Source organism: Musa acuminata, chromosome BXJ2-11 (assembly GCF_036884655.1).
Source record: "Musa acuminata AAA Group cultivar baxijiao chromosome BXJ2-11, Cavendish_Baxijiao_AAA, whole genome shotgun sequence".
Taxonomy (NCBI): Eukaryota; Viridiplantae; Streptophyta; class Magnoliopsida; order Zingiberales; family Musaceae; genus Musa; species Musa acuminata.
In genome coordinates, this window is record NC_088348.1 from 27,732,692 (window position 1) to 27,755,470 (window position 22,779).

General features: G+C 40.4%; 3 protein-coding genes across 5 annotated transcripts; 1 reads left to right on the forward strand and 2 right to left on the reverse strand.

Annotated features, from left to right (window-relative positions):
• Positions 1 to 7,631: 7,631 nt before the first annotated feature.
• Positions 7,632 to 12,007, forward strand: LOC135626589 (two-component response regulator-like APRR2). 3 transcript variants are annotated; one of them, XM_065132012.1, is made up of 13 exons: positions 7,632 to 7,966; positions 8,069 to 8,129; positions 8,335 to 8,537; positions 8,647 to 8,726; positions 8,808 to 8,874; positions 9,108 to 9,154; positions 9,301 to 9,378; positions 9,466 to 10,038; positions 10,128 to 10,268; positions 10,788 to 11,057; positions 11,228 to 11,293; positions 11,377 to 11,454; positions 11,553 to 12,007. In XM_065132012.1, the coding sequence occupies exons 3-13, from the start codon at positions 8,408 to 8,410 to the stop codon at positions 11,730 to 11,732; spliced, it is 1,710 nt and encodes a 569-aa protein (XP_064988084.1). In that variant the 5' UTR covers positions 7,632 to 7,966; positions 8,069 to 8,129; positions 8,335 to 8,407; the 3' UTR covers positions 11,733 to 12,007. The 3 variants fall into 3 exon arrangements, with proteins under 3 accessions (XP_064988084.1, XP_064988083.1, XP_064988085.1); XM_065132011.1 differs by having other exon boundaries at positions 7,632 to 7,962; XM_065132013.1 differs by lacking the exon at positions 8,069 to 8,129 and having other exon boundaries at positions 7,632 to 7,962.
• A 225-nt stretch (positions 12,008 to 12,232) lies between these two features.
• Positions 12,233 to 18,886, reverse strand: LOC135626590 (protoheme IX farnesyltransferase, mitochondrial-like). The gene is made up of 8 exons (XM_065132015.1): positions 18,476 to 18,886; positions 17,313 to 17,442; positions 15,993 to 16,130; positions 15,748 to 15,881; positions 13,686 to 13,811; positions 13,490 to 13,593; positions 12,467 to 12,851; positions 12,233 to 12,334 (listed from the first exon to the last, which is right to left on the reverse strand). The coding sequence occupies exons 1-8, from the start codon at positions 18,847 to 18,849 to the stop codon at positions 12,313 to 12,315; spliced, it is 1,413 nt and encodes a 470-aa protein (XP_064988087.1). The 5' UTR covers positions 18,850 to 18,886; the 3' UTR covers positions 12,233 to 12,312.
• Positions 18,887 to 19,338: 452 nt separating this feature from the next.
• LOC135626588 (protein NRT1/ PTR FAMILY 7.3-like) lies at positions 19,339 to 21,842 on the reverse strand. Its single transcript, XM_065132010.1, has 5 exons — positions 21,747 to 21,842; positions 21,530 to 21,635; positions 21,125 to 21,342; positions 20,460 to 21,025; positions 19,339 to 20,357 (listed from the first exon to the last, which is right to left on the reverse strand). Exons 1-5 carry the CDS (start codon positions 21,783 to 21,785, stop codon positions 19,502 to 19,504), a joined length of 1,785 nt encoding a protein of 594 aa, XP_064988082.1. The 5' UTR covers positions 21,786 to 21,842; the 3' UTR covers positions 19,339 to 19,501.
• Positions 21,843 to 22,779: the final 937 nt, after the last annotated feature.

Sequence of the window (22,779 nt, forward strand, 5' to 3'; positions counted from 1 at the left end):
TTCTTTCGGTAGATCCATTAGCTCCCAAGTTTCATTCTTCTCAATTGACTTGATTTCCTCTTTCATTGCTTTTCTCCATTCCTCTTTTTTAACTGCTTCCTCAAAAGTTGTTGGATCTGAAATAAACAAAGCAAATGTTGAGTTATAAATTTCTGTTAATGATATGAAATTTCTTGGAGGGGTTTCATATGAGGAATCTGAATTTGAACTGCTATTGGGTGAGGTTGACGATGAACTTGTTGGAGCAGGATCTGTCACTTGATTCTGCGGAGTGTCTAGTTCTACTGGAATCTGCATTTGTGTTCCACCTTTATTTGTCTCCCAATTCCAACTTGCCCTTTCATCAAACATAACGTTTCTATTAATAATAATTTTGCCACTAACAAGATTATATAATCGATATACTTTCGATTGTAAAGAATAACAAATTAAAATGTATTTTTTAGATTTTTCATCAGGCTTGTGATGATTTTGTAAATTCACCAAAGCATAAGCAATATAATAAAAAATTCTTAGATGTCTAACACTTGGTTTCATACCATACCAAGCCTCAAAAGGAGTTCGATTCATAACAATCTTTGTTGGTGAAATATTCAATAAATAAACTGTTGTTGCAATTGCTTCTGCCCAAAATTGATTTGGAAGATGTTTTTCTTTAAGCAAATTTCTTACCATTTCAACGACAATCCGATTCTTACGTTCAACTACATCATTTTGCTTCGGTGTATATGGTGCTGTCAATTCTCTATGAATACCATTTTCTTCATAAAAAAAATTAAACTCATTAGATAAAAATTCACCACCTCTATCTGTCTGAAGTGTCTTTATATATCTACCACTTTGCCTTTTTACAAGTGCCTTAAATTTTCGAAAATTATCAAATGTTTCAGATTTCAATTTCAAAAAATATATCCAACTTATGTGACTATAATCATCCATAAACAATAAAAAATATTGACTTCCACCAAATGATTTTGTATTCGTAGGTCCACATAAGTCAGCATGAATTAATTCAAGACAATTAGATGCTCTCCATGCTTTTCCAATAGGAAATGATTTTTTACTTTGTTTGCTATAAATACATCCTTCACATACATCAAGTGTATTAATCTTGGGCAATCCGAAAACCATTCCTTTTTGACTTAACAACCTTAAACCTTTAATGTTAAGGTGTCCATATCTTAAATACCATAAACTAGACTCATTCTTTTGAGTTGTGATAAGCACATGCTTTTCAATATTTGACACATCAAGTGGAAACATCTTGTTTTGTGTCATGCAAACATTTACTATAATCAAACCAGAATTTTTATCTCTAATAATGCATGAACCATCATCAAATATTACTGAATATCCATCATCTACTAATTGTCCAACACTCAACAAGTTATGTGATAAAGTAGGAACAAAGAAAACATTATCAAGGTATTTTACCTCCCCTTGATTTGTCTTCACCTCAATTGTTCATTTTCTTTCCACTTGGATTTGCTTACTATCTCTAAGTCTAACTTTCAACTTGTGATTTTCATCAATATCTTTAAATATTAATTTTATGCCTAACATATGATTAGAACATCCACTATCCAGAAACCAAATATCATTTGAGATATCATGAACTTGTGAATGAGTCATAAACAACTTACTATTTTCTTTATTTTTCTCCACATAGCTTACTTGCTTTTCTCTTTTCTAGCAATCTGCCTTCTGTGATCTGTGATCAAACTTTTTACAATAGTGGCATTGAATTCCACTCTTGTAATTTCTTTGATTATAATTTGATTGCCTTTGTTCATCATGCCCATCAAAGTGTCCTCTTTCTCGAAATCCTCTTCCTATTGATTTTTTGTCTTCTTTTGAAGTAGAAGACTCCTCCTTAACTTGAAATATTTTTTCTTCACTTTTTTCAAGTGACCTGTTCAACCTTACTTCATGTGCTTGCAAGGAACCCATTAGTTCATCAAATGAATATGTAGATAAATCTTTTGATTCCTCAATTGCGGCAACAATCAAATTTCGGAGTTAAACTTCTCAAAACTTTTGCAATAATTATATGATCAGGAAGATTTTATTTGACTAACAATTTCAGTTACTCGAGAAAGAAAATCTTGCACCGATTCAATCGCTTTTCATGAACAAAATTTCAAACTCACGACGAAGGGTTTGAAGTTTTACCGTAATCACCCTTGATGAGCTTTGAAATTCATTTTGAAGTATCAACCAAGCTTGCTTTGAGGTTGTCACTGCTACAATTCTTGAGAAGATCGTCTCATGTACAGCTTGTTGAATAAAGAACAATGTCTTTGAGTCCTTCTTTCTATTCTCCCTCAGCCTAATTTCGTCATATGGATCTACATATCCATTCTCTATTTAAGTCCCAAAGATCTTAAGACTTGAATAGAGTCTTCATCTTGATATTCCAAAATTCATAGCTTTTGCCCGAGAAGATAGGGATAAGAGGTTGAGACATGGAATTACCATTGAAAGTCAAAATGCCCAGTTTAGATTGAAACTAGGCTATGATACTACAAATGTTAGGGATGGAGGAGTAAGGAAAAAACAGAATACTATGATATGAGTAAAAAGAATTGATATGTTGTGACAATGATGGGTATGGGATGTGTTGTCGTTGTGTTGGGTAGGGAAATGTTTTTGCTCCGTTGGTGATCTATCAGTTCTTGAAGTTCTCTATCAAGCAGTCAGGAAGAGGGAAAACGAGCAGATCACTGAAGTCATGCAAAGGTTATCGCCATATCCGCTAATGATGGTCGAAGCATCATGGTTGATGGTGCATGGCGAATAGCAAATAAGATTTTCTCATATGAGAAAATCTGTCGAGGAAAATCCTCTAATCTGTTGAGGAAAATCCTCTAATCTGTTGAGGAAAATCCTCTAATCTGTTGAGGAAAATCCTCTATCTGTTGAGGAAAATCCTCTATCCTGTATAAATAGGAAAGGGATATGTAAATATAATAAAGAGCTTTATCAATAATTCTTTTTGTCTTCTATTCTTTCTAACAGCTGCAGCACTGGGACGGTGTGCACCTGTTGGAGAGAAGATGCAATGTATCGTAGTTGCCGGAGGAGCTAATGAAGAAGGGAAGCCTCGTATGTGGATCAGACGACGGCGAGAAGAGAGCGTCGTCCACAACACTCGCACTTGGACTCTCACAGGGAGTGGTTGCATTGTTGCTTAAGTGTTGCACGAGTGGTGGCAGAGTGCAGTCCTGGCAGCAAAGAACACAGCAAAGAGGTAAGTGTTGCTCTAAGGCAAAGGCTTTGATACCATATAGAATGAAGTGCAAAAGCAAAAGCACACGGCAATTAGTTTGATACATTGTCTATTTATACATGTCAAAAGAGAGAATTTTTTTCAAAGATTTTCTCAAATCTGATCTGCTATCATAATTGTAATTAGATCACAAACAATCTTATCTTAACAATATATTAACAATAGTAATATCAAATAAAGATAAAGTATACATAGGGCACTATCAATGTGATGTACCAAAACATTGTGATAAGTATTGCACATGATCGATTGACTTGCTAAATCATCCTGTTATGAAAATACTGACTAATTTAGTTAATAAAAATTTTGATAATTCATCGTAAGATATTAGACTCAAATTCTTAATTCATCACTTGTCCTATGAAAGAAAAAAAAAAAAAACACACAAGCTGAGTCCCAAGTCAACTTTTGTATTTGTCGCTTGGCACCACATAGGACCACATCAATGATTACTTTTTGTTCCTCTTCTTTCGATCTTCATCGCATATATTAATATCTTGACAACAAAATTTATCGGAAAATTTCCATTGTTATTTGGATCGTGCTGTTCAATGCTTAGCCACAAGTTCAGGAGAACAAGAGATGCAAACTGAGGTTTGTAAACCTTTCGGAACTCGCACCTTTCGTACCCTTCCTTCCATCTAACAAATTGGCTTCATGTCCGCGCCCATTAATTGCTGGTCGTAATCAAAGGAAGCTTCATCTTTTATCTTCATCTTTTATCTCTCTCAGGTGGGATTCAACATTGATGCATATGAAGTCCCACCGGTGCCCGGTCATGGTTGTCACATCATCACGACATGGCACCGCGTCATGGCCAGCGATGTATTTATTTGGCATATATCCTATTATTAAAAACTATTTAAGCTCAAATCAATAGACAAAACATGCTTTGGTAGTAATTAATGCTTCTAACCATCATTAATAATCACTTAACATTTTATTAAAAATAATCTCATTTTAATAAAAAAAAAAAATCATTCGAATAAGTAGAGTATCAATCAATACACACAGTCTTATCTCTCAGAAAAAAAGAAGAAGATTTGATTAACTTGATCACAAGTGAATAATTTTAGTATGATGCCAAAGCTTGAGCTCTTTGCATAAATAGTTATTCCACCAATGTGAGAAATCATAATATGAATGCAGGGAAGTTTTATTAATTTACAAACAGTAAATGACTGGTAACAAAAGAGAGTAAGGAAAACGAGGAAGACAAGAAGAACAATGGCATCCATTGGTATTAGAATTGAGCATGGAGCACAAGAATGAGGTGACAATTCACCAAAATGCACCATCTACCTTTCTTTTGAGGTTTTGATTCCAAAGAAGAGGCTCCTTCATTCAATTACCAGTGCCAATTTTTCTGAGACCAAAGAATTCAACAACTACTACACATCCTCAGTTTGCTGGTTTTTGACGCGACTGCATGCACATCACAGGAACTCTGTCATCCATCAGCATTCATCTTTTCCTCGGCACCAACTCTCGTCCGCTGGTTTAATGTTTCCAGACGCCACGGTGATGTTGCCAGAAGTAGTCCGGAAGAGAACTTCTCGTCAACCATTTGTCCTCTCTCTAGAAAAGAAAAACATGATAGGATTTCACTTTTCAGAGAGAGAGAGAGAGAGAGAGAGAGAGAGAGGAGCTGATTTCAGGATCAAACTCGTGGCCTTCATGCAATGCAATGGATTCATGGACGTGGGAAGTGTGTGTTTATGGCTGTGGAAAGGCAGCAAGGAAGCCTTGCTCAACCCGTGAGGTAGGAGATAAACCCCAAACCCAAACGCAGCGTTTATTACGACTGCTGGTGGTGTCACCATCGCCACCTCAAATGTGTGTTGCTTCCGATCCAAATCCATGACTTTGGTGGATCAGAAAAACGATGATCAGCTGCTGTTTCCATCAGAGCTATAAGATCAGACTTTACGTATGTGGCTGCTAATAGATGGAACCGTTTTCCATCTTATGCATCGAACTACACAGTCCTTTTCTCAACAAAGCATAGCCTTATGTTTCCAATGTCTTCTGATTTCCGCTAATCAATAATTCTCTTCGGCCAAAACCAAAAACAAAAACAAAAAGGATCGAATCGGCAGCAGTGGGTGAAAACTTGAAGTCAAGTCTCGTGACTCCATCGACAAGCTGACGGCGTGCAAGTGCCGATACGATGTTGAGCCCGCGGGACCCACCACCCTCGGTTGTCGGCGTGGCACACTACGCACCACGCGTTCGTTGACCCATCACTGGAGCAAAGGACAGATCCAATTCCTAAGATGACACGAAACAAGTCATAAATTTGAGAAAATATCCTTAAAATGATTTCTTGGTATATATATATATATATATATATATATTTGATCCTTTTCCTAACAATATATGTTAGTATATACCGATAGTGTAAATATCAAAGAGGAAGTATTCAACGAAGAAAATTATACATAAGTAAATGAGTGTCTAATTCTTTTTTCAGTTCCAATATGCTATCTAAGCGAAACATTACAACAAAATATATCTTTTCCGACGGTTTATAGTTGTATGTCCCTATATTTAGAGGCAACAGATGCCATGGGGATACCATATAACTATAGTTTTAGCAGTAAAAATTTGTCTTAGTAACCGTAGCGATAGATGAATTATTTGTAGATAAAAACCACAGCCACACATGAAGTTTTCTTATGAAAAATAACTGTGGTAAAAGATGGCAAAAAATATTTAAATATCGTATTGAAAATTTTACCTATGATTAGGTAAAAAAATAAAAAAAAAACTATTGATTGGGAAAATAATAACGCTGCCAACTCACCTCGTCACCTGGACTGAAAAAGCCCCATAAGCAAAGACACGAGCAACTCATGCAAAAAGTCTACTAGCCTCATTTAGTTTCAACTCCTGAAAAAATGCCAATAAGACTTGATAGGGAATGCAATGGCACAACCATTGTTTTGTTAAATCACCCAATTGTGGGTCGTCAATTGGAATCAACACTCATCGCCCCCTCACGCGATCGCCAACCAGAACACAATCCTCGGAGAAGTTGTATGAGTTGACCATCAATATATCGCGATCGAACCCATCCTCTCAACTTCCCCTTAATCATATTGTCGATCGCCAGCGATTTGTTGCCCTCGATCGTGATTTCTAAAGGGGTCGCATACTTAATCACATAGAGCATTATCTTTTAACGATGTAGCCTGACTCTTAGGGCACCTGACATCAATCCTCATCCCTTGTCCATTTTAGGTATGTCCCTACCCTAACAAACGACGTGCCTTCAATTGTCCTTTTCTGACGTAAACGACAAAAAGATATTTTCACTAACCGTCGATATAAATGAATCTTTGATACGAAAAGTTAAAGGAGGAACGAGCAGCCAGCCATCCTCTACTGACAAATCAAGTATAAAAGCTAGCCCCCAAAATCAAACGGGGCAAGCATACTCAACCTAAACTCTCTTGAGCTCTACTAAACCCTCTCCACTAGTATTTTACTATGTACCGATACATAGTAAAATACTAATCTATATGAGTCAGATTTGATCTGTATAATACTGCAATATTTAGTTGATGGAGCAGTACGTACCCAATCATGCTTAAAAAATGATTTCATTGCTTGTCACTAATCGATACAAATGGCATGATCTGTCATCGGTCATAAGTTAGATTTATCGGTAAGCCAAATCTAATCCAACTGAGAGCGAATGTTTTGCCACAGCTTTTTGGCTTCTCCTATCAACCCACAAGCTTTTTTTGGTGTGCACCACAGCAACGCACTGGTGCTCTCTCTTGTCTGTCTCTCTCTCTCTCTTGCTACTAATGTTTGGCCTCTCCTATCAACCCGAGATTCTTTTGCGTGAGTTTTTGGGTGTGGCACAGCAACACAGTGGTCCTCTCTCTCTCTCTCTCTCTTCACGGTGGTAGTGGTTAGGCCAATAATGGCTAACTTTAAGTCTCAATCTAGAGAATGAATTAGATCGAAGAGAAAAATAGAACAAAAAGATGTAGCAGACAAAGGACCGAGTGTTCACTGTTCCTCCCATGTTACTTGTATTTTTCATTGTTTTTTGGGGGGTCAATTTTGCATGATAAAGTTGTTTCCGTAGGTGACACATTGCCACCAAAACATTTCATTCACCATGCAAAGTGCATCAAATCTTAAAAGGTGTATAACTCTGTATAGCTGATGACAGTGAACTCCGTACAGAACAAGGAGACATTAATGCGTCACATTTGCATCGAAACATGTCACTTCTTCTGATGGCTTTGGAATCAAATGTTGCACCACCTTGTCTTTCTTTCTTTCTTCTTGTGATTTAGATGGTTTTCTCTGACATTAAAGACTTACCGATGCACAGCTCTAAAACCTGTGGCTCAAATCGACCGACAGCAACCTCTCGGAGACATGCATTCATCGCCAGCACACGCGCTGTGCTTCTCAAGGCAGGCAGAAAAGCTGAGGAAGAAAAGTCAGAGAGAGAGTGGTTGTATCTCTTGAATCTAGATCTCGGCTCCGAAGGATAGGAGGAGAAAGAAGACCGACCGACTTGCTCCCGTCCTTCCTCTGTGCGGCCTTTCTGTTGTACCATCCCTCCATGCATAAAGAGACCCATTGAATCCTGCACGGTTAGCTTCCTGTACTGAGCGACAGTGGAGATGCTTTGATCTGTTGCAAGGGTTGGTACTGATGCCCCTAACCCGACCTGTGAATCTGTCTACCTTTCAGCTTCCATATATGGCAGGAGTAATCTATCCTTTTGTTGTTGCTTTGGTTCTTTGTCAGATTCGGACTTGGCCAATCTTGTTTTCCCTCAAAAGGGCTTTGGATACTGACACGGATCCAAGTAGGAATAATTGTGTTTCTAAATACATGCACATGGATTCTTCTACTAGTTAAGGGAATTTTGATCTGTCTGTCTTTGGACGAGCAGTTCATCCTTGCTCTAATAGCATCAGTTGATTTGCTCCTCCACCTCTTTGCTTGCTCTGTTCACTTCAGTGTCTTGTGTTTGGCTGAGGGTCTCAGTCCTTTTAACTCTTGGAGCATAGGTTAAGCTCTACGATTGTGGTCCGGAGCAATAACAGAGGTGTGGCCTTGTGGAACAATGATGTGAAGGCCGCCATGGTTGGTGCCACTGATGATTTTGTTGTATGGAAGGATTTCCCCAAGCGGCTCAAGATTCTGCTCCTCCAGAAAGATGAGGCCTCCGCCGCCGAAACGAAATCTAAACTCGAGGAAATGGACTATTTGGGTACTTGTTGCGGCTTCTGATAAGCTGCTGTGTTTGTAATCTCACATGTAATCTTGGATGCATTGTGCTGTTGTGTGATGAATCTGAGCATGTTTCAGTTGCTGTGCAGTGTCTTTGTATCATAGTGAAGAAGACGCACTGGAAGCAATCTCGAAGGACGCTGAGAGCTTTCATGTTTCTATTGTGGAGGTAATACATTAATTTGAACTGCTCTCAACACAAATTTCACAACCAAAGATAAATAGGCTTCATAAGATCCAACTTTTGCAGGTGACGGCAAGCGATTCCTGTGGCACTTTCAGGTTTCTTGAGATGGCTCAGGACATTCCTACCATCGGTTAGTGCAGCTATAAACACTTCTGGTTGCTGCTTTATGCCGAACAAAATGCATCTTGTTCTTTCTAATTTACTAAATGCACTGTTAAATTAGCTGCAATTAGATTCTGATCATATCACACATTCAAGTGAAGCTCCCTTCTATATTTAATTCAGTTACAAATTTGAAACTCTTAAGAAAGGAGCTGTGCCACATTAACAATTAGGAATTCAGTGATGTGTTTTCTGTTGCAGTTATCTCGGATGAACACTGCCTGAGCACCATGATGAAATGCATAGCGGTGAGTTCATCATATTTCGTGGATCGTATGTTTGTGACCTCATTTGTTCTTGTGCAGTGCCGTGATGAACTTTCAAATCATCCTGACATATCTGAACATGTATGTAATAGTTGAGTTTCTTATTCGGTCCGCTCTATAATTTGCAGCTTGGTGCAGCAGAGTTTCTTCAGAAGCCACTCTCCGAAGACAAACTCAGGAACATATGGCAACATGTGGTTCATAAGGTGCCTTTGCATCTCATTTTGAATCTACGATTAACAACATCGGTTATAGACGATAACAAATTCTCTGAATTGATTATTCCTGAACAGGCCCTCAACGCAGGAGGCAGTGTGTTGTCGAAATCGTTGAAGCCCATCAAAGATACCGTAGTTTCTATGCTCCGAATTCAGTCAGAAACATCAGAGCACAAAATTGAAGAGAAAGTAACAGAGATTGATGGCAAACATGGTTGTGAAAAGACCATGGCAAATGACAGGTTATCAGCACCTTCAACTCCGCAACTGGAACGAGGAAGGTTCCCGCCAGACCGAGAGTTCCAGGATGTGACATGCTGCTCGGTTGCTAAAAAATTGTTACAACCAAGGAAGTCTAGTAGCTCGGCGTCAAAATCAGTCGAAAACACTTGTGATAATTCAATCAGTGTTGCTAACACTGTGGATGCCTTACCTTCCAAAGCCCAACATATTGCAGCCGAAGAAGAGGTTAATTCAGTAGATGGTTCCAAAACTGATGAGTGCAGCTCTGTTAAAGCAGGATCTCTACCTTCCAACTTGCATAGCGTAGAGAATATAGAATCTCATGCGGACGATGTACAGAAGAAAAAATCGGTTCTCGATTATTCTTATTTAAATGGTGGCAGAAACAACAGAAAGAAAACAAAGGTACCAAATTGATGAGTTTTTGCAGCTTGGTCATCAGAACTTTAAACAACTGGACATGATTATAGTGTTTAAACTTCTCGGTATTGTAGGTGGACTGGACTCCAGAACTTCACAGACGGTTTGTTCAGGCCGTAGAGCAGCTGGGAATAGAGCAGGCAATTCCTTCCAAGATCCTAGAACTGATGAAGGTGGAGGGTCTTACAAGGCATAATGTTGCTAGCCACTTGCAGGTTCACACGAAACATTTGCCTATTTTGTGATCGTCGTTCTTTCCTCTTTTTTGTTTCAGAAAAGACCACCATATTCATTTCCTTGAGTCTGTGTCTTTAATGTTTGCTAGATAGAAATATGACCATTCCCGGGGCACAGATTATTGCACGAACTTAAGGATCATAGCCATACTGTCATTGTGCTTTCTCATAAATCAGACTGTAAATGACTTAGGATTTGTATAGATCAAATCGATTTAATGGCAATCAACACTAAAAGCAAGTGGTTTTTCAAATTTGTGTATCTAAATGAATAATTTACGATATCAAACTTTGAAGACTGTAATACTTGTGAAGGAATCAGCTTACATATTTGAAGGCATCTTAATCTTGCAGAATCTTGTGCCAGTTACGGTACATTGCTATGTCAAGCATTCAAAAGACATGACCTCAAATTCGATATGGCTGGCCTCTTCTTCCTTTCATACTTTTCGCACATCGATAACCGGCTCTATGCTAACAATGATTGAATTCTTGCAGAAGTATCGGATGCATAGAAGACACATTCTGCCGAAAGACCAAGATAGGAGATGGCAACCACACAGAGACACCACTGCAAGGGGTTGCATATCGCGCCCGATCTTGGCATACCCTCCGTATCATCCCAACTGTGGTGCTCCAACAAATCAGATTTATCCTGTTTGGGGTCATCCAAATTACCGCAGCCATGGTGTTCAAATGTTGGGGCATGCTGGTTATGCGGCATGGCATCCACCTCCACAAAGTTGGCCCTGGAAGACCTATCCACTGGTAAATGATATAGCGACCCAACCATCACATTCTCTTCTATCTTCCATTACCACAGATCGAGTCGTCTATCATCATGGCTTTGATTTCCTGGTGTAAGATATTCTTATGTGTGTCTTCGATAACCTTCATCTGCATGGCACTGAGAGGTGTGGTGTGTTGCCTCGTTTCAGGTTCGTGCTGATGCATGGGGATGTCCTGTTGTCACCCAATACGGCCAGTATCGGATGTCTTCACCGGTGAGCGTGCACTTTGATTGAAGTATCTAACATGGATTTTGCAGTTCCATTGTTCTTGAACTTTTGAGATTGCACGAGTGCAGAGGTCTCCGATGAGCAGTGACTTCGACATGAATGGAGATAGAAACGAGATGTTCAGAGAATCCTATGACCTCCATCAGGTAAAAGCACACGACCGACCGTTTCGAGTTTCACCGTCTCCTCTGCATTCATCGACACATCAGAGGGATGGAAATCAAGTCTGTCTTTGAAATGGCAGGTGGAGATGATCGACCAATTGGTGAAGGAGACGATGAGCAAGCCGTGGCTGCCCCTCCCCCTCGGCCTCAAGTCACCATCCACCGACGTGGTGCTGGCCGAGCTCAACCGGCAGGGCATCTGCACCGTGCCCCCCGCCACCAACGCCGCCTCTCCTGATCCCAACGACTTCTGCGGGTGACACAGCCGCGCGGGGTGTGGTGGTGGGCTCGGCCGACTCTGTGGCTCGCACCGCCGATACGTGGCCGATCACCTCGCGAGAGCAGTACGCGGTTGTCGATGAAAATAAAGGGGCTGCTGCTGATGCTGTCGCTGCACGAGGAAGACATGGTTACCGGTGGATTTGTCCTCTTGCTTGTTGCCGTGGGCTGTCCTTTTCGTCTCTCCTTCCGAGAACTATGTTGTATCTGCGTCAGCTTTCTGCTATTAATGCAGCACCGTAAGGATGGATGTCAATGGCTGCAGCAATGATGACCGTATTAAATGGAATGGATTTAGAAATAATTTCCACAATTAAGAAAAATAAAAAGAGGTGGCGCTTTTGTGGCAAATGACATGATAAATATCATGCTAAGACCACAATATACATCACAGCAAGATGACAGTGAAACATCGATACAGGCATAATCAAATGACTCGTCCATAAATGGCAGTGCAGCAACACCGCTCGATTGCTGGTGATTTATCAACTGGAAGGCTTTGTAGCGTCCATTAATATCTCCATTTCCGAAGGTTGGCAAAGCCAACTTTGTAAGGGCTTATTACATCCAATATGGAAGTAAGCTTTGCTCACAAGTGAAGAAAAAAAAAAGAAAAATATTACTTACTCCACCCAAAACACTATAAACAAATACAAATGCCAATTTTACAAACTCCAGAAGACTAAGTTTGGAAAGGGAGTAATATGGTACTCACGAGTCGGGGGAGACATACAATGGTACAGGTAAGAAGGGGAATGGAGCAACTGATGCATAGGCGATGGGTGGACGGGCTTGTGTGCAAGTCAGATCTTTCCTCTGCTTGTATTGCCCAGTGCTGCTGCTGTTTCCCTCATGCACTTCAACTTCAGATAGAAGAACGTTCATTGTGGTAGGTTCGGAGATCACATGCTCGTGTTGTTCATTAGGCTGCCTATGCAATAAGAGTCCAGACATAAAAACAGGCAAATATAATAGGCTTCCGTAAAACATCCTTCTGGCGTTCTTTGATGTTCGCTCACGAACGAATAATAGGGCTGAAATGCTGCTGAAAATTGTGAGTAGTGATGATTCAAGTGCAAACCACTTGGAAGTAAGACCCCCTGCAGAGAAAAGGAAACATATACCATTCTGTTATTTCATTCTCATGTATGCCTTTTTAAGAGGTGTACATGCATAACTGTTGCAAATTCATAGCCGGAGAAAACTTGTCACCAATTTGAACTTTATGAAGAGCAAAAGCAGCATGGATTGAAAAGTGTGCATTGCCTTGGCTCTTCAACTAAGTGAAGAAAAAAGAAAAAGAAAAAGAAAACAAAGCAAATGAAATAAAAAAAAGTAAAAGTAAAACACAAAAAGAAAACGCAGGGACAATGCCTTATTTTTTATCCATTTATGCATACTGCTATAGAAACCAAGAAAACGAAAGCTTGTCTAAATTTAAAACTAGAAGCATTACGACAAAGAAACAAAAGCTACACAAGGTTGTAAATGTATCATAGCACTTTTTCTTTCATTGACGAGGAGGAAGGACAATGTCTATGTCATACAAGAGAAAGAAGAAAAAAATGTAACCACGAAATCCACACTTGAAAACTATAAAAGCATTCTTTTTAATATTTTGGTTAGTTCTATTATTCATACCTGATATTCCACTGATATATGAAAAGCATTATCGGAGATAAAGGTACTTTACATATGTCTCTGAATGGAGAATAATTCTAATGTGTTAGAAACTTACAATTATATGCCAATAGTCCCAGAGGAAGCAGATACAGGCAGTTCCTTAGGGACACTAAAGCAGTTCTTTGGCCAGAAGCATCAGCAAGAGAAAACATACGGAACCTGAATCAAGTAGGCAACAGTAGCAAATAAAAGACGGGTATGATTATGAATGCACTATGAATGTCTATTGTAGTTAATAAAGGAACACAAACCCTCCAGCAATGTAGTCATTGCGACACAAATAAGCAAGGGCCATAAAGTGCGGAATCTGCCAAAAATACAAAGCAGCTGGAAGAATCACTGATTTTAACGGTAGTTCACCAGATGATGCTGCCCACCTGCATTAAAGAAATGATGGTAAGCGGAAAATGAAGTGCATCAACCAAGCAGGGTGCTCAGTTTTAATTGCTAATGAGTATAATGCGACACAACAGGATCTGGTTGTTATAAACTAGAATGCCTTGTTATCCTATTTCATTTGGACAAAAGTGACTATGATAGGAACAAGCCACTCGAACACTGGCAAGAAACCATACATCTCCTTCCATCAAAATTCAATTCAGTAGTACGTTTCACAAAACTATATATTGCTACTATCCATTTCAAATTGCACAGAAGTGCCAGCCTACATGTGCAGCATGCGTGTGTGTCTATATATATATATATATATATATATATATATATATATATATATATATATATATATATATATATATATATATATATATATAGGTGAATAGATATATGTATACACACACACACACACATATATAGAGAGAGAGAGAGAGGTAGGTAGGTAGGTGAATAGATAGATACAGATATATGTGTGTGGTTAGCATGGGATACACAATGATGTAAATGCATTGTACGCATAGGGCCTGAGTAGCACCTATGTGATCTTAGTATGTGTTCCTTGTGAATATATCCCTTACTGATCAAGGTGATATTTCAACCTATTAGACATAACAAATGAAAGAAGACCTTTCTCCAGTCCCCTGGAGGAGAAAAGACGAGCAATAATATTTGAGAGATAGCAAACTGGAATTTAGACACTTCGGCAATATAGCCTCCTCAACTTTTTCCCGCTCCTATCAGCTTTTCCTTCTCTAAGGTTCCAACTATTACTATCCTCTCCTTACCTTATTTTCCACTCCTCTGCTCCCGAACTATCAGCTTGCTTTTTCTTCCGTCACCAAAACTGTGATAGATCTTAGGAATGTCTTCAATAGTTTGCCATATTGTACTTCAACTGATGCACATAATAATCCAGAAATATCTACTCCTGATTTTTATAAAGAAATAATCTCCAATATTATTTGTCTCAACTTAATTCTAGTGTCCCAGTTTGTTGTAGGAACCCAAACCATAAATTTTCTTCTATATCAAAACAGTGCACCATAAACAACTTCTCCGCTATGCCACTGCTGCTTTTGAGTATAGAATCTCATGGTATGATAGACATAATCTACAATAATCAGTAATTCATGATTGCTAGATTATATTTTCCAACACAGCAAGCAAGAAACCTAAGATTATCAACAAAATACAAGCAAATTATCTCAATTTTTCAACTAATGCTCAGGAAGAATGCACAGTCCAAAATTTCAAAAGAATTAGTGATCTAATCCTCATGCTAGATCACAAGTTTCCTCTAGTATTGTCTCCATCACCAACTCACAAACAACCTTTTGCTTGAGCTTAGACTCATGTTCTCATATTTCAAGGAGTTCCAGGATTTCCGATCATGCTGTGTTCGGTTGACATGGTATCAACATGGTGGTTCATATTACGCCCATCACCCATGCATATGCCAACACATCTTTTTGCATATTTTTCAGTTGTGTCATCTGGCAAAGATTCTGGGCAAGCTGTGCTATCATCTGTGTAGGAAACTATTATGGGGCATGCTAAGGAAAATTAAAGCCTTGCTCAGATTAAATTCTCACTTCATCCATCTTGGAGAGAAAGAAGAGGGAACAACCAAATTGTGTGAATAAAAAAAATGAATAGTTAATGTAACCATAATAATCAAATAAGATTCTCTCAAACCTCTTAATTAGAATTTATTCTGAATATAAATCAGTTAACTGGTGATATACAAGTCCTACTTCAATTAAATCCTCTCATCTAACATATTGAAAAGAGAAGACCAGTAGAAAGAAAAACAAAGCCAACATTTGGATGTTTTATTTCTAATAATATGATAATTCAGCGTCTAGGGCACAACAACAGTGTCACAAATAATTGAATTAGATATACAGAAAGAGATGTTACCCAAGAAGTGGAGGAATGGCACCAACTACTGCACCAACCCATGTATTGACTGGGTGTATCTGTTTCAAGGGAGTATACACAAATGCATAAAGAACTAAATTACTAGCTGCAAGCCCTGCCGCCAGGTAATTAGCCTGCAAGAACCTTGTCAATGATGATTTTCAACCATCAGTCACAACCTCATTAATGCATAGGAAGCTTAAAAGCCTAAAACAATTATTTTAACCAGACTGATATTACAAAACCTTCCAAGCCAACAAAGTTGTGCCAGCAATCCCAACAGTAGATGCCCAGATGGCAGCATGAGGAACACTTAGACGTCCTGAAGGTAGTGGTCTTTGCCTTGTTCTTTTCATTTTAGCATCATTCTGAATCTCAAACACCTGTCATGTATCAAATTTGATTAGAACAAAAGAAGAGAAATCAGGATTCAGTATCTAGCTCAATTTCATATAAGATTTGTCAGTGTAACACATAAATACCTCAATTAAAGATTTAGAAAAAAAAATAAGAACATGCACTTCGATCTTGGAACAAAACTAAAAGAAAGAAACATAGTTGTATGTTTCCTTGCATTTAGAGTACCAGTCAAACCAACATAAACAAGAAAACCTAGTGGTTAAACTTAGATAAAGATGTCAGAAGCACTAACCAGTTATAATTAAAGTTTTGTTTTCCTGGATAAGTAAGATAACGCTACATATTGGATTTACAAACAACCTTTGTAATTCAATTAGAAAGCAAATTAATAAGTTATATACCATCAGTGATAAATCTACAAAATCAATTACTGCCTATGAGTTTAAGTAACAGTATCATTCCTAAGCTGGAGGTGCTTCATTAATTTGTAGTACAAATCTTATTAATTAACAAATATAAGGAACATCAGCAGAACCAATATGTTACAGAACTATCATCTTCAAATCATATACAATATATGATTAAAGATGTAATTCAGCAATAGATCTTGCATCTGGAATATTGCACCAATAGACTGTGATTACAACCAGAAAAGGTGCAGCAATATACAAATTCTTTCTTAACAATAGCATACAAATTTCAAATGGTCAAGCAAAGACAAACCACAGGTAGAGCCAGCCACCGGCTGAAACAGATGCACTATGATAATCCAGCACATATTATACCTATGATATACTCTAGCAAAAGTTCCAGTTTAAGGAATTTACTGGATGCTGACATTTGGTGATGGAAGTATAGGTAGATGTATTATTTATCTTTTTTTGCATATATCTCTTCAGAAGAAAGTTTCTGCTTTTACAGAGACGGTTCCAAGGGTTGGATGTTTTTTTTTCCTTTTCTTGTCATAAAATGAGTGCTTTCTGCAAAGACGCTTAAAACTACAACTACAAGAAAATGATAAATAGCCTCTTTTACAGAGTAATTATGACATGCCAGTGAAATAGGAAAATTGATTTGCAATCTTCAGCTACAGTTCATGCAATTGTTATAAGAAAAAAAGATGGACAAGAAACCTATATGGCATCATGAAAACAACAAAATATAGGATTTCAAATATAATATAACCAAAACAAGACTCAGGGCACCTGATTTAAAGAGTTTGCAGATGCTGCAACCATCATAGTGCCAGCACAAGTGCAAGAAAGCCCCGCAATATCTATAGCGCTGCCACTACCGAGAACAAAACCAGTTCCAGAAGTTGCAACTACAAGCATGCTGAAGAAAATGGATATGTTAGTCATCAAGAAACAGAAGACCAGATTAGTCAACAGTCCACCTTAGTGCAAAACAATAGTGGAATCCAACATGTTATTTATCATAAGACAAATACTCATATTGGGGAATTATATACCACAAGTGCACATGATACTCACATCCAGCCACATATCTCGAAAAGCCAGATGCAACAAGAACAATTAAGACTATGAATCTATAAAGCATGGATATGGATACAAAACACTCACATAACATGATATGGATACATTACACATAAAAACCTTAAAAGATTGGACAGAATACAACATAGATCCAATGATAAAAAAGAAATTAAACATAAAGTTTTAAACATAAATAAGCAAAAATTCCTCATAGACCATTAGACATGATAAATCCAACCCAATAATGAACTAGTCAAAACCACCTAATGACTATATAATCAATTGCTAAACCTAATAATTAACAAGCTATGTTAACGTAATATAGAAGCTTGAATTTTATTATGGGGATACATTATCCAACTACTGCAGAAGAACTAACCGATGAGTTCCATCCTGGTTAAATGTTAATTAATAGATTCACAAATTGAACCTAGCACACCGATTGAGAAGTTCTCGCACAACTATTATCACATTCTAGCATTAACAAATTACAAAACAAAAATCATCAATAACCAAGGCTCCAACAACAAAAACGCTTCCAATGGATGACAAGATATAACCTTCTTATTCTCATATAAACAATCCCTTACTACTAAAAGATGATTCAATCCACTACCAGCAAGAAGAGAAATTTTCCTCTGGCTATGGTGAACAGAGCAACAGGGTAACAAGACTGTCAGACAACGATCACTCACGATATATATGACGCGTATTTTATGAAGTATCATATTCTATAGCAAGAAAATGGTATTTTATTAATGACGTCTCTCGGTTGAAGATTAATCGATTGTCGGTCTAATCGAACCTCCAAATCCTAAGTGAAAGACCGTATAATGAACCTGGAAAAGAAAAGCGAAGCAAAGCACTCTGACCTAAGACGAGCCTTCGAGAGCTCCCAGTAGCAGCGGCCGTAATGACGGATGGCCTCGGAGACATTCCTCGACATCTGAGAGACAAACGACGAGGCAGGCGCCAGAGATCCGAGCATCGCCGCCGCCTCAGCCGGAGACGAGGTGGAAAAGGCGGCGGAGGCCCTCTCGAGCCTCGGCGTCAACGGATCTACGGCCGAGTGGAGTCGCAGAGCAAAGAGAAGCGCCGCTCCGCTGCCGGCGAGACCATCGACGGAAGATGAGATCCGAGGAGACGAAAAGGAAACGGAGGAGAAATCAAGGGTAGGTTTAGTGCTTGCTCGGCCAGCGGAGACGAGGCCCCTCGTGGCGGCGGCGGCGGCGGTGACTCTCCACATGGCGGCGACGGTGCTGCCCCAAATGGCTTACCGAATCGGGTAATAAGGACCAAACGTTTGCAATTAGGCCCCTCTAATGCCTATATTTTGCATTTAGTCCACATTGGAACCGACCAGATTCGGGTTCATGTCGTCAGACCCGACCGGGTTCTTCTTCGAACCGGATTGGAAACGTAGTCAGTCGATGGACCATTTATATATATTACCGTAACTCGATTTTTCATTCAACCAAAATTCAAATAATTATTGAAATGACGAAGTTATTTCGGTAAGTTCATAATTTTCCGATCAGAACAAGAATTTATTTGATATGGATGAAAAGAAATACAAGTATTTATTACAAGCACATGCAATAATAGATTAAAGCTTCGGAAATCGGAGGAATCATCCCTCGTTAATGACCAGTGGCTTCGAGGGACCAACTTAAAACGATGCTAAGCTTCATCTTTCAGTGGTCACCGTATATATTTTATTTTACTGTGAAAAAGATGATGATATTTGATTGGGGATTATTTATCATTTCATATTTATGTATCATGATACAAAAACTCATATGAGAGGAATATTAGTCTCTCTGCAAAACACGAACCTTATGCTCATACCCTAACGGCTCACTTTAGCTATTCTTATATATTAAATCCACTGGTGCTTATCAGACGTGGAAACCACTAGTACCCTTCTCACATCTCCCTTCCATCTTGATGCACTTGTAGGACATGGCACAAACCACGTACGCCACAAGGTCTGCGCAGCTTAAAGCTGCTAAGAGGAAGTAGAACCTGTCCAAGTGGCCATCATTTAGGTTCGCCGGAATCCACCCTGGCCGACCGCCCTTGCCTGTGATCTTCATCACGATGGTGACGATGAAGTCACTGAAGAAGTTTCCGAACGCGATGGAGGTCATGTAGAGCGCGCTCCCGAAGCTTTTGAGCCCATCCGGAGTCTGCCCATTGAAGAACTGCAGCTGACTCACGTACATGAACACCTCCGAGGCTCCTACCAGCACGTACTGAGGCACCTGCCACATGATGTGCAGCGAGCTGGCGGCGGTGCAACCCCTGCACCGCAGCTTCAGCCTGAAGTGCTCCACGACACCGGCTGAGACCATGGCCAGGGCCGCTATGATCAGCCCGATCCCCATCCTCTGGAGTTCCGTGAGCCCCGTCGTGTTCTTCCTGACCCTGCAGACGAGGGGTTGGAGGAGCCTCTTGTAGAAGAAGATGAAGGCGACGACGCTGAGGATGTCGAAGGCCGACATGATGGAAGGCGGAATGGTGACGCCTCCGACCGTCCTTCGCATTGCGGCGCCTTGTACGACGAAGAGGGAGGCCATCTGAGTGAAGACCACGGAATAGAGGATGGTGCAAAGCCATATGGGGAGCAACCTGAGCACGCACTTCACTTCTTCTACTTGTGTGATGGTGCAGAGACGCCAGAGTTTACGGTGGGTCGACTGAGCTTGGAAGGTAAAATCATCGGAGTCGACGACCGCAGCTCGGTCCAAGAACCTGCGCAATCAAACAGGAGTAAGGGAGAGATGTCTATCATCTGTTCTTTTGGGCTTTTCTCCCTCCTGATCGAAAAGAAAGACAGAGACAGTGCCTCCGTACCCCAAGCCCTCTGTGTGGAGGATCCTTCTGCGTCCACCAGCTACTTGGAGCTCCTTCCCGTCCTCCTCGTACAGGTCGGCGGCCCCCGGCGGCATCCCGACCCTCGATTTCCTCGACGCAGCGACGACCACCTGGCAGAATCTAGAGAGGGTGTTGCCACCTGGCTTGCGGTGGCGGTACGTAGGGGTCGCACCCACGAAGATGAGCAGTGCCACGAAAGCGGACACAGTGGAGGCCCAGAAGCCCCAGGCCCACATGCCACGGTCCTCGAAGTAGCTCAAGCAGGTGTTGGAGAAGAGGGAGCCCAGGTTGAGGGCAAGGTAGAAGTAGAGGAAGAAAGTGTCTTTGGAGTGGGCTTCCTTGGGGTCGTCCTCATCGAACTGGTCCGCCCCAAAGGAAGCAACGGTGGGCTGGTAGCCCCCGTTCCCCAGGGCAACCATGTAGATGACAAAGTAAAACAACCTGACTTCCAGATTGGTGTGCGAACCACAAGGAGTCCACTGATCACCACAACCCGAGGGCTTGATCAGGAACAGGTGCGAAGTCAGGGATAGCACCGTCAACCCCTGTAACAGAAGAGTGAGAAGGATTTCGAGGACAAGCACCCCCCCTATCCCTGTGCTCTCTTTCTTTGACATGTCAAAGGGCTTACAGAAGTCACTTACGAATACGAACACGGCTTGGAAGACGACGCACGTCTTGTATCCTCCCCAGTAGGAATCACTGAGGAATGCACCAACGAGAGAGAAGATGTTGAGAGCCCCTGTCCATTTGCTGACGTTGTTGGCGGCAACCGCGTTGCTCTGCTGTAGCACTCTCGTGAGGAACAACACCAGGTTGACGTTCACCCCGAAGAAAGCTAGCGTTGCCAGGCCCTGATTCACTGCATTCCGGAACATACGGTGGCATCAGCCTTGGCGAACAAAGCGAGAGAACTTAAATCCAAGTGCACAGGAAGCAGAGTAGTAACAGTTGCAGGGGAAGAACACAATTTGCAGACACCTAACGGATATCGCTTTTTTGAATGTTGGTTGTAAGTTTGTGGTTTTAACAAGCGAGGAAAGGATTACCAAGCAGAAAATTTCCAGCCAGCCATCCGCCCGACCTCCCTTCTGCTGCATGCTGCCCTGTGAACTCCACCGAGCTCTCAAGTATGTCCTTGTCCTGTGCGTCTTCCTTTGATAGTATTTTCAGATCAATCATCGTCATAATTCGATGAGCGATGTGCCTTCTTAAAGATGGAGATGATAGTGATGTGTGCTAATGCTCATGAAAGAAGGTACTAACCATTTTAGACACCTTGAAGTCGGTCTGCAAATACACCATAGAGAGGCCAAAATGATACCGGAAGGTAGAAGCAGGAGCAGGAGAGTATGGTGAAAGAACAGCTGTAGGGAGAGAGGACGACACCAGCTATGCGTTTATATAGGCGATAAAAAGGAAAACGGACGGTCGTGATTGAGCCACCAGAATCATGGCATCAAAAGAATAGGGGGGAAATCCTCGGTGCAGAGCCTATTTGTGATGTGTATGGGAGTTGGATATGTGCAATGACCAAGGAAATAAAAGCAGTAATCCCAAGAGTGCTGAGAAATGTTGGCGTCAGAATCAAATGAAGAATATGTTCCCTTCGCTTCCGGAAATCCACTTCCTTCTGATAAAGCTAATATTCTGCGCCTGCTTTGCAGGTTATATGCGGGAATGCAGAGGTCGTTCCAGCAGACGTCTCAAGTTATAATGCCGAACCATCTAGTTAGGCCGGAGTAGTGTGAGAATTCTTCATTAGAAGAGCTAAGTTATGAGCAGAAAGCAGATCAAAAGGGATCACAGAACAACGGGAAGACAACCTGACAGAATAAACTCAGTGTCTGAATTAATAGTGGAACTTGGCATATTAATAGAAACCCAAGCTTTTATTCTTACGCACTGATAATTCATGGTGGCCTGCACACGAGATTTTGCTTCCTTTTGTCCTGCATCAGAATATTTAGAGCAGGATTGTTGCTCCAGTTCTCATTACAAGAAAAGCCAGTTCCAGAATTCCTTGCTGATCCTCAATAATTGTTGATCCCCTTCTATTCTTCGAATTATTGAATAAGCACCTGACTTTTTTGTGTTTCCTTGTAATGAGATGAGGCTCCTCCAATCAACAGGTTGGAGTGTATCCTTTGGCTCATTAAGAATTTTGTGTTGGAGTGTATGTTGTCAGACTAACAACAGGTTAAGAAAGAGTGTATGATTAGGCCACGAGTACTCGAAAGATATCGGTTGTGATCCAACATCTATTGGCTGTGTTCGACTGATGGCCAATATTGCTTCT